The sequence below is a fragment of the Danio rerio genome, chromosome 10, assembly GCF_049306965.1.
Source record: "Danio rerio strain Tuebingen ecotype United States chromosome 10, GRCz12tu, whole genome shotgun sequence".
NCBI classification, from domain to species: Eukaryota; Metazoa; Chordata; class Actinopteri; order Cypriniformes; family Danionidae; genus Danio; species Danio rerio.
The window spans coordinates 34143667-34155853 of NC_133185.1; the positions used below are offsets into that span (position 1 = coordinate 34143667).

Genomic DNA, 12187 nt, shown 5'->3' on the forward strand with positions numbered 1-12187 from the left:
TTATATACTTTAATATAACATTCAATATTATTAGCCCCCTTAAACTAAATATTTTTGATTGTCTACAGAACAAACTGATGATGACTTGCCTCATTACTCTTAACTTGCCTAATTAACCTAGTAAAGCCTTTAAATGTCACTTCAAACACTAGTATCTTGAAAAAGATCTACATAATTAGTTTTTTTTTACAACACAATTTTTTTCTATATATACATATATATATATATATATATATATATATATATATATATATATATATATATATATATATATATATATATATATATATATATATATATATATTAGTATTTATATATTATTTGTAATACAATTTTGTCCTTTAATACAAGCAGTAAGATATATTACCTGGACCTTTAATTTTACCTGCTCAAGAAAACACTCTTTTTGAATGTATTAAAAAAAAAAAAAACAAATACGCCTACAGAACACAGCATGAGCATTTATAGCAAATAAACTAATGTAAATATTGTCCCGCTTGATTTTTGAGTGTCAAGCGAGGTCTTACACCCCCATGATTGGTCATTGTCTTCACCCGCTCAACAGAAAGGGCTTCGATTGGCTTTAGGAATGAAGCATAGCTGCGGATATGTGCATAATATGCGGTTATCACAGGTGATCCATTAAAGACACTGTGGAGAAAACTTGCACCTCAGGCACGCTTGTGTCTGGATCCACAAGTATCACTTTCACAGCCAAGAGGAGAGGAAAAGTTACCTCATGAACACGTCAGCGGGTCAAATTTCCAAAGTGAGAGAGAGAAAGAGAGAGGCAGAGCTGGAGTTTTACAGCATTTCTCCCTAGTAGTGAAATAGCGGCTGTGTGTTGTGCCTTCCTCAGTGTCAATGAAAGACTTTCCAACAAACTCACAAGCAGTTGAATTGTGTATAATTATCCACCTTTTAAGTAGTAGGAGTGTTTTATTATTCACCCTCACCTCCTTCGCTGTAGTATTCTACTGCGACACGCGCATAGGAGATAAATGCTGTCAGTACGTAATAACTGGTCATGATCTATTACTGAGCACATATCGATATCCCCATCTGCATCATGGTGCACCGAAGAAACAATTAATTTTGACACCCCTACTGTCAAACAAATATTAGGGAAAGAATATACAGGGGAGCTAATAATTCAGGGGGGCTGATAATTCTGACTTCAGCTGTATTACTGTTTCCTTTTGCAAATAATTAAATAAATGTATAGTCTTCGTTTTGTTTTGGTTAATGATTAACCTCATTGGATAATTCATTCATTCATTCTTGTCAGCTCAGTCCCTTTATTAATCTGGGGTCGCCACAGCGGAATGAACAGCCAACTTATTAAGCATGTTTTTACGCAGCGGATGCCCTTCCAGCCGCAACCCATCTTTGGGAAACATCCACAGACACTCATACACTGGCCAATTTAGCCTACCCAATTCACCTGTTTACCGTATGTCTTTGGACTGTGGGGGAAACCAGAGCACCCGGAGGAAACCCACACAAACGCAGGGACAACATGCAAACTCCACACTGAGACGCCAACTTAGCCAAGTTCTAACCAGCGACCTTCTTGCGACAGCACTACCTACTGCCTGGCCCTGATTAGATAATATAATTTATTATTCTTAAGTAATAATAAATGACAGTACCCCTATTTGTATCTAGGCATGGGCTGATATAATATTCTGACAGTATGATAACCTTGGATAAAAATATCACGGTTTTACGGTATTGTGATTACTGCTCCAAAATATGCTCTTTTTAAACTTCTGCATTAAAAAAAGAAAAAAACTGTTTTATCCTTTGAACACAATTCATTTCATTTTGAGAAACATTTAAACTATTTTGGAACAGTAGCTATACATGTCAGACTAAATCATTCAGATGGATCAGTGGCTACGTTTACATGGACACCAATAATGCGATTAAGACAATACTCTGATTAAGAGTATTGCAACGATTTTTGATTAATTTAATCAGATTAAGGTCATAATCGAACTAAAGAGAAATCTAATTAAGAAGTGTGGAGTACGCTGATTTTAGTCGCATTATTAAAGTGCATTACAGACATGTAAACACATTAAGCAAATTATTACCGTCTTGTATGACTTTTTGCCGTGTTTTTCGAAAGAATAGTCCACACAAACACACACACATGCGTGGCTATTTGATACTCTTTGCACTTACCGAGTCAGTGCAGACCACAGACACCTGCATCGTGAAACGCGGAGGTTTTTTTCTTCCATTCAGTATGCGGTATGAACTTCCATTTAAAAAAATAGCCTAACTCTTCCAGCAGTTCATTAAAACTGAAACACCCGAAATTACATGAAACTCCGGAGGACATGCGGATAGCGCGGTGACATGATGACGTTAATCGAATTATGTGCTATAACATTTGAAACAGGATCATGAAAGTAACACTCAAAACTCATACAAATACCTTAGTCTTATTATTCTCTTAATTGGATTAAAGCAAATAATTTGATTACTGATGTCCATGTAAACGTAGTCATTGACTTCTGCTGTCTTCATTAGGTACCAAAACACAGATTTCATTACAAATTAAAATGGCATCTTGGATATCTTTTTTGCTGAATATATTGTTGTCCTAAAAACAAAAACGTAAAAAAAAAATGTACGATATAGCAGAAAATGTTGCCGGGTTTAAAACTTTTCCAAACCTATGCCCATTTGTATCACTGAACTATACATTTCATTCTCCTTTTATTCTGTTCAAACTTAGACATCTTATGAATGATTCATTATTTTGACATCTATTTCCTTGGAATGGCACCTTAATAGGCAGCACACTATTGTTTGGAACAGGGCTGTAATCCACACTCAGAGCAGCTGGAATGTATTGTGTCTTGTCTGTGTTTACATTTGTGTTTGTGTGAGCTTTCAATGTGCAATGTTATTGTGTTGTTTGCCTTCTAATTGTGTTTGTTGCGTTGTCTAACTGTTCTCATCCGGGGGAATAAACAGAATGGCATGCTTTTCCCACAATACGTAAGTCCAAATGTTGAGTTGAAGCATTCTCTGAAATGCATGAAATTATTAACACCACCGGCTCGGCTTTAGTCACGGTTGTTGTTTGAGTGAAACCCATGAGCTGATCTAACCAGATGTGATCTCGGCATGGCTGGCAGCTCTGTTCCTCCTCTGCCCTTTCCTCTCATCCGTTTCATTTGTTTATCGGCATCAGCAAACAACCATAGTCATTTTGGCGTCAATCAATGGGCTAGTGTTTCCAGTGGAGTGTGCAAAGTCCAGTGTTTTAGTTACTCCAACAGTTGTTGCGTTCAGGTCCTTAACATGCCTTGTAGGGATGCGCAATACGGACTTAAAACAGTCAAAATTTACTGAGATTTCACTAAGAAACAAAAAGAAAGTGATATCTTTATGGAGAAGTATTATTTAGCTTTCTTTTTGTTTTTATTATTAAACCAAAGATTTACATTCATCCTAAAAGCTAGATGGCGACAACATGCATAAAATCTACATGTGCAGCACAGAAGTAAATGCATCAAAGTATAAAGAAGATTGAAATGCTTATAAAAATAGTGCTTTCTTTTTTGTTGTGGTATTAAATCATCTTGGGTCACAAAAATGAGTTATTTCAAGCACTATGACCGACATTATGAATTGAATTTCTACTAAAAGTATTATTATTATTATTATTATTACTGCACTACGGCCAGTTGACCTGCTTACTTTTAATGTTTACGTATAAAAGATGTTTCCTTTAAGGGTGCTTTGAGAGCTGATAAGTTTTACTCACCAAACTAGGATCTTTGAGATGAGATCCAGTTGATTAAAATAAACTGTCCACAGATGCAACATGTATTTCCAGGACTCTTCCACAAACAAAATCTGTTTATCTTAAGCTTAAACTGTAGATTCTTCAAGATTCTACAGTTCACTTCTTGATGCAGTCGATGAATTTTTCTCCTCTCAATCTCTCCTGTCTGGCTCGCCAAATTGTTAGACTTTGCTGTATTTGGCTTGACTGTTTTTGGGTGGCTCGCCAATGTATTAGATGACACCAATACATAAAGTAAATAAGCTTACCAAAGTTCTTATAGGGAGGAGACCTTATTGAAGGCAACGAATAGTGTAGTTCCTTAACAGTGATGTTACCTTGTCAGTTTTTAAGTAACTTAACCCAAGGTACTGCCTGTGAGACACTTATTTTCAGTCTCTCCTGGCTGGCTCGCCAAATTTTTAGACTTTGCTGTATTTGGCTTGTCCATTTTTGGGTGGCTCGCCAATGTATTAGATGACTAATGCATAACATAAATAAGCTTACCAAAGTTCTTATGGGGAGACGACTTTATTAAAGGCAATGAATAGTGCAGTTCCTCAGCAGTGATGTTAACTTATCGGTCCTTAAGTAACTTAACCCAAAGCACTGTTTGTGACACACTACAGGATATGGCCTCCCAGGAGATTACCCACCTGGTTTGGTTGGGTCACAACTCTTGAGTTCCTGTAGGCCTTTTGGTTCACACCTTATCATATGCAGATACTTGTTTGCATATGAACCAAACCATACAATCTATCTGTATGTTAGTAAATCTCATACAAAAACAGGCTCATGTACTCGTAAAACTGTATTGCACACATGCTACTGTCGTATAGTTCGTCATTGCATTATTAAGTACTGTCCAAATCACAAGATTAAGTCTAAATATTAGGGTGTTATCATTATGTTTGTTAAGACTATTGAGGGGGGAAAATAAATAACTGAATTTTTATGAGGGGAAAAACTGAAAATAAAAACAAAGACCCATTTTCTACGAGTTCCATTTCATAATTGCATTATAACAGAACATTTCTGGGGGAAATGCAACTTCTATTTTGTATGCAGTGGATACATTATGGCTCTACATTCAGGTTGGACAAATAAAACATTAAATAATAATCTTTTTATGTGGCTAATCTTTTAAGGTTAGATTTATTCGCTCAAAGAACAGAGATAGTCCTTAAGGTGGTTTAAATCATACCTATCTGACCCTGACTAGTTAGTAAATCTGCATGGACAACTGTCAAATATCTTGCCAGTGAAATACGGAGTGCCTCAAGGATCAATCTTAGTCCCCTAACTATTTTCTATACACTACCTGACAAAAGTCTTGTCCTTAATCCCAGTTGTAAGAGCAACCAATTATAACTTGACTTCTAGTTGATCATTTGGAAAAGTGGCAGAAGATTTTTCAGATGAATGATCTGTTGAACAGCATCCCAATCATCACAAATACTGGAGAAGACTAATTGGAACCCGCATGGACCCAAGATTCTCACAGAAATCAGTCAAGTTTGGTGAAGGAAAAATCATGGATTTTCAAGGGTTAAATTCAGTATGGGTGCATGCAAGAGATCTGCAGAGTGGATCGCAACATCAACAACCTGAGTTATCAAGAGATGTGTGCTGCCCATTACATTACAAACCACAGGAGAGGGCAAATTCTTCAGCAGGATAGCGCTCCTTCTCATACTTCAGCCTCCACATCAAAGTTCCTGAAAGCAAAGACGGTCAGGGTGCTCCAGGATTGACCAGCCCAGTCATCAGACATGAACAATATTGAGCATGGAATAGATGGAGGAGGCATTGAAGATGAGTCCAAAGAATCTTGATGAACTCTGGAGGTCCTGCAAGAACACTTTCATTCTAAAGGACTTTATTAATAAGTGATCCGAGTCATTGCAGAGATGCATGGATGCAGTTTTCAAGCCCATGGGAGTCATAATCAATAGTCATTCTTTTTCACCATGACTTTATATTCTATACTCTACATTATTTCTGTTAAGTGACAAGACATTCAAGGTATGATCATATTTTATTTTGGTAAAATAAGCGTAGTCTACAGGCATTTGCCATTTAAGCCACTTCTGATACCAAATGATCAATTAGAAGTCAGGTTATTATTTGTTGTTTCTAAAACTTGGATGGGGACAAGACTTTTGTCAAGGTAGTGTTTATACTTTCTCCATGGCAAACATTATTAGACAGCATGGGATTAGCTTTCACTGCTATGCAGATGGTGCACAACTATATATTTCAACAAAACTTAATGAGATATTTAAACTGCTCACTATTTGAAGTTATACGTTTTTTTGCTAAATGAACTCAGTCTGTTCATTTTACAATTTCTTGGTCATTTGGTCACTGATCCTCCCCTGAATTTAGAGGCCATTTGGAGTCCATTTCAATAGTGCATGAGTGGAAAGAAAAGTGTGTCTGTAGCCACGGAAGGCCTCATTGAGGATCTCACAGCTCCTTCACAAAGAGCTTCTCTCTTCCACCAGAGCCCTGCACCTGCAACTAATCACTCTGCCTTCAAAGAGCATACGCACACACACTCGCTCTCTTCCTCTCTGTCTCCTTGCCTGTATTCTTGGTCTGATGCTCTGGTTGGAGTGTGTAAAAAGACATCTATAATGATTCCCAGATGTAACCGGCTCTCTGTTACCAGAGAAAGCTAAAAAAAAAATGTAGCATCTTTTTTGAATAAATTTTTTAAGCAAGAGACTGCAGGCATAAGGGCTGTTTTCTTGCACCTGTCTTTTTTTCCATCCTAACGCAAAGAAAACACTTTCAAATGTTTCTTTTTTTTAACACATTATCAATCTGGTTCCATTGATTTTTCTGTTACAGTAATTTTTTCTAGTAAGTTCTTTTTCTCAAATGAGTTTTTTTTCCCCTGCTGCACTGAGCCATACATCTCTACTTCATGTCGTATCTGTATTCTGAACATTATAGAGGAATTTGTTCAGCCTTAATTTGCCTCACACTATATTTTTTATTCTACAAAAACAAAGAATTTCTATTGTTTTCAGAATAATAGTGATGAAAAGATAAAAACCTTTAGCTCATATGTTAGAAATTAAACAAATATGAACCTGCCTTTAATCCAATGTCCAGATTTTTGTTCTAGAAAATAGCGCATATTTAATTAGTGTCTAATTTGCATATTTTAAAACGTACAATACAATTACTGAAAATCTTAATGTGACTGGGGAAGTATGGAGATAAATATTAGTTGATCGTATACCCTATTCACCTGCAGTGTCTCGCCTTAAAAAGCATCCACTTGCACAAAGTGTCCTTTATTCAGCCTGTGGAAACTGAGATGGGCTGTCTAGGGCAGTTGTGATCTCATGGTTGGAAATTCTCACTTAAGGTTTTGGGAAGAATGGCTCGTTTATGCTAAGAATAAACCTGGTGATGTTTTACCTGTGGTATTTGTGCTCTAACACTGACTGTGTCCTCTAGGCTCCCTCAGTGATGGCCTTCCCTGCCACGACGCCCACAGGAATGATGGGATACGCGATGGTGAGTGTGAAGGGGGGGTTGTGCATTAGTCACTCCATCAGTGTCAGAAGTATTGGCTGTTTATTGAGAGTGTGCAGTGATGCCGTCAGTCCCATGAGTGCAGTGTGGGTGTAGTGAACACTATGAAGGGCCCTCTAGAGCCCTTCATTCAGAGTAGGTCAACATTACTGAGACAGATTATTATTATTGTTGTTTTTGCTTCCTCTCTTTTATGTTAGCCGATTGGCTGCATCGCTCTATAAGCCCTTAGCTTTAGGTACCATATAATAGGTACTCTTCCTGACAAAAGTCTTGTTGCCTATCCAACTTTTAAGAACAGTGAATAATACCTTGACTTCTAGTTGATCATTTGGTATCAGAAGTGGCTTATATGAAAGGCAAAGGCCTGTAGATTACGTTTTTTTTTACCAAAATAAAATATGATCATATCTTGAATGATTTAATTAGAAAAGTCTGACTTTGCTTAGACTATAGTCTTGTCACTTAACAGAAATAAAGTACAGTATAGAATATAAAGTCATGGTACAGTGAAAAAAGAATTAATATACATTTGACTTTTGATATTTGATATACATAATATACGTATGACTCCCATGAGCTTGGAGGACTGCATCCATACATCTCTGCAATGACTCAAATAACATTAATAAAGTCAGCTGGAATGACAAAGAAAGCATTCTTGCAGAATTCCCAGAGCTCATTAAGATTCTTTGGATTCATCTTCAATGCCTCCTCAATCTTACCCTAGACGTGCTCAATAATGTTCATATTTAGTGACTGGGCTGGCCAATCCTGGAGCACCTTGACTTTCTTTGCTTTCAGGAACTTTGATGGAGGCTAAAGTATGAGAAGGAGCTTTATTCTGCTGAAGAATGTGCGCTCTCCTGTGGTTTGTAATATAATAGGGAGCACAAATATCTTGATACCTCAGGCTGTTCAACTAGAAGTCAAGTTATTATTTGTTGCTCTTTCAACTGGCATCAACGACAAAACTTTTGTCAGGTAGTGTACATGTAATTACTTAAATGTATAGTTACCCTGTATCAAGGACACCGTTATAGTGTAACCAAAATAATTATCATTAGATCACATTATTTATTTAAAATTATAATTGTTTTTATTTAGAATGAAAGACCTGTTAAAATCCTCATAGCATCTCATTTTATTAATAATTCTGTATTTTAAGGTTAGTTCTAATGTATATTTTCTCCATGATGCTCGTTAACATGTCCATATAGCTCCCTATGATTTTATATTTGAACATTTGTAATTATACATAAAAATATTTAATTGATACATGTTGTTGTTAAATCTATCTTCTTTTAAATGATAATCATAATTAAAAAAAATTATATGTTTAACTATAATTTTAATAGTAGTTTTAAATGAATACAGTGTTACAAATTTTAATATATTTATTATTATAGTTGGGTATAGTCAAATAGTTATACATTTTATTTATAAATATTCTAAACTAGATTTAAAATTGGTTCTTACTAAGAGGGCACAGTCATCTTTTTTTGTTTTAAATGTAGATTTTTCCCCCTATTAGTTTAACCATCTTTCAGTATTTTCATTAGGACTCAATAATACAGACTGAGTGAGCCATTCAGGTAAAGTAGCACAGGCTTTGGTTAATGGTTAAAAGAGAGGAAGGTGCTCTGTAAATGATGCTCTTAAATAACAGCATCTGCACTTACATAACTGTCACTGCCATTATGACTCATCCATTTTGGATCCTCTGGTCTAGTTCCTGTATCTGTCTCACTTTTTGTCTTAGTGTTAAAAGAGTAGAAGTAAATTAAATGAGTATGAGTTGCTCTTAAAAAAAAATAAAATAAAAAATGCAAAGACAAAAAATAGAAGTTTATCATCTGCTGTGTTCTATGTAACTGAGGTGGAGTTCAACACAATTTCCAGTCTGATCAGATAAGAACAGTGGCTTTAGACTGACTCACGTTCCTCTGTCTATACTTTAACTTAGGTTTTGTTGTCATTCCAGCCTCCTCAAATGGGCTCCATGGCCATGATGACTCAGCCCACAATGATGTACACACAACCTGTGATGCGGCCTGCCAATCCCTTTGGCCCAGTGTCAGGGGCACAGGTACTGTATGACCACTTGACTACCACAAACTGGTGTCTACCACAATTAAATCTAGAAGCCTTAAGTTGTGGTCATATTTATTGTTATTTGGGGAATTTTTGCAGATTACTTCCACACATTTTAATTGCAATCAAAGGCCCTGTTTACACCAATACGTTTTAGTTTTAAAATGGCGTTTTAGAGTGAAAACACTCTGTCCACACTGGCGTTTCATCTAGCATTTCTGAACCGCTCTCCGTACACACTACACCCCTGAAAACGCACATCACCTGACCACACACACTCTGGCATGCTCTGCAGTATATGTACGCGTCTGAGCTCCAGGTAGTCAGCGGGTACTTTGAGCACAGAACCCCCAGATGAGAGCTATGCATGTCGGAGTTCATCAAGGATCTACCGCTGAATCTAATCTCACTATATTTGTTAAACGTAATATTTAATTCATCTTCTCTATATCTAACAACATATTCCCCAACTTTGGTCTTTTGAATATATTACTTGTTCTCAGGTAACGTGTTTTGGCTGAGCACAAAGATAAGTTAATATATTGATTTATGTAACCACGTACACTGATTCTGCGTATTTGACTGATCTGATTGTTTGCTTTTATTTCCTATATTGTATAAACTTATTGTATGTAATACTTTTATAATGGCTATTGTTGATTATAAAAACTGATATTCAGCAAAAGAGACAGTATGTTTCATATTTTTCACTGAAAATGAAAGCAGGCAGTTATGTTATAGACCCCGTTTAGTTATAAATATGCACACAGTGAAGATGACGCCAGCTACACGACGCCTCAAATTTTTTAGTGTCTGTTTATGATATAAACTTTGTGATATAAAGTTGTTTATATCATAGTGAAAATAGGCAGTTCCTTATAACATGTTTTCATTTTATTGTTAAGATAGTGAAACGATGTAGCCAGGGTGATGTGAATGATGATATAAAGTACACTGTTTCCTTTGAAGATTTACCCGAAGTGTCCTCGGGAGTCTGCAGCCATGCCTCCACTTTCAGATGTTTCTGTTTTCCCCCATCTACACTAAAACAGCATTTCCAAAATGCTCCATTTTTGGGGCTTGAAAACTCCGAGGTAGTGTAGCCGGAAGGTGTAACCTTAGCAGAACTTATAAACAGGGCCTGAGTGATTGGTAATTTTGCATGATTTTTCTTGATTTATACAATGTTTCATTCAATTAAAAAATAAAAATTTTATTTAATTGAAATTGTAACAAATTATTGACTTGATAAATTCACTGTGTTGGCTGTTTTACACATCGCTATACTATTGGAAAGCAACAAAATTTTGCTGAATTTCATTATTGTGGATAGCTGCATCTATGCTTTTAAAAGTATGCTTTTTGGTCCATCCACATTGAAACAACACCAGTGTTTCCAAACTAACTTCAGAAGGTCAAAAATGCAAAATTAGCGGAAAATGTAACTAAACTTATACGCTTTAAAACAAAATATACTAGCGTACATGGCACCTTAGGCCCTGTTTACATTAATGCGTTTTCGTTTTAAAACGTTTAAGTTTTGCTACGGCTGTGCCATCCGTCCACACTACGCCGGAGTTTTTGAGCACTGAAAACAGAGCGTTTTCATTCTAAAACGCTGCTGCTCTGTCTCAGTGTGAATGGGGGAAAACGGAGACGGGGCTGCAGACAACAGCCTCTCTGATTGGGGCTTTTCCTCAATATTAAGTAGCCTACACAGTTTAGTCCTGCATCCTCTTCTTGTAAGACTCGCAAGATTGATATGTAAAACAGACTCACGAGGACATGTCGGGTGAATGTTCAAAGGGAACAGTGTACTTTATGACCTTATTCACATCATCCTGGATACATGCATTGTTTCAACATCTTAAAAATAAAATAAAAACATAATATAAGGAACTGCTATTTTCATTTTGATATTAACAACTTAACAGACAGCAGAGATGTTGAGGTGTCATATGAGCGTCATCTTCACTGCTTGCATATTTATAACAAAAGCCTAAAGCCTATAACATAACTGCCTCCTTTCATTTTCATTGAAATTACGAAACATACCCTCTCTTTTGCTGAATATCAGTTTTAATAATCAATAATGGCCATTATAAAAGTATTACCTACAATAAGTTTATACATTATAGGAAAAAAAGGCAAACAATCAGTCAGTATACAGAATGTGCGTGGTTACATTAATTATTAACTTATCTTTGTGCTCAGCCAAAACACGTTACCTGAGAACAAGTAATAGATTCAAAAGACCAAAGTCGGGGAATATGTCGTTAGATATAGAGAAGATGAATTAAATATTACGTTTAACAAATATAGTGAGATTTGATCCAGCGGTAGATCCTTGATGAACAGTCCAACGAGAACAGCTCTCATCTGGGTAGATATGCCGCATCGCATGCTAGAGTGTGTGTGTGTGTTCATGTGATGTGCGTTTTCAGTGCTGTGGTGTGGACGGAGAGCTTTTCAGAAACGCTGGGTAAAACGCTAGTGTAGACGCGGATCGTTTTCATTCTAAAACGCCGTTTTAAAACTAAAACGTACTAGTGTAAACGGGGCCTTAGGCCAGATTTACAATTTCAGGTCTTGATGCCCGATTCCGATTTGTTGCCTATATCTAATTTTTTTTGCCTGTCCATTTACACGTTCCTTTAATTCTGACCCTTATCCGATTCATGCGTTTACACTTGCCATACAATTTACGACGACGCACATGCGTAAAAGTGGGTT

At 36.4% G+C, this 12187-nt stretch overlaps 1 protein-coding gene across 53 annotated transcripts in view; it reads left to right on the plus strand.

Annotated features, from left to right (window-relative positions):
* picalma (phosphatidylinositol binding clathrin assembly protein a) overlaps positions 1-12187 on the plus strand; it is an 88597-nt gene that overhangs the window by 70780 nt on the left and 5630 nt on the right. For 32 of the 53 annotated variants that reach the window (XM_073913636.1, XM_073913643.1, XM_073913639.1 and 29 more), the window contains 2 exons: positions 7283-7342; positions 9345-9449. In XM_073913636.1, the coding sequence (XP_073769737.1) occupies positions 7283-7342; positions 9345-9449 (165 nt within the window). Of the gene's footprint in view, positions 1-2991; positions 3016-7282; positions 7343-9344; positions 9450-12187 lie in introns of all 53 variants that reach the window. The other 21 variants (XM_073913634.1, XM_073913642.1, XM_073913635.1 and 18 more) reach the window with 1 other exon arrangement.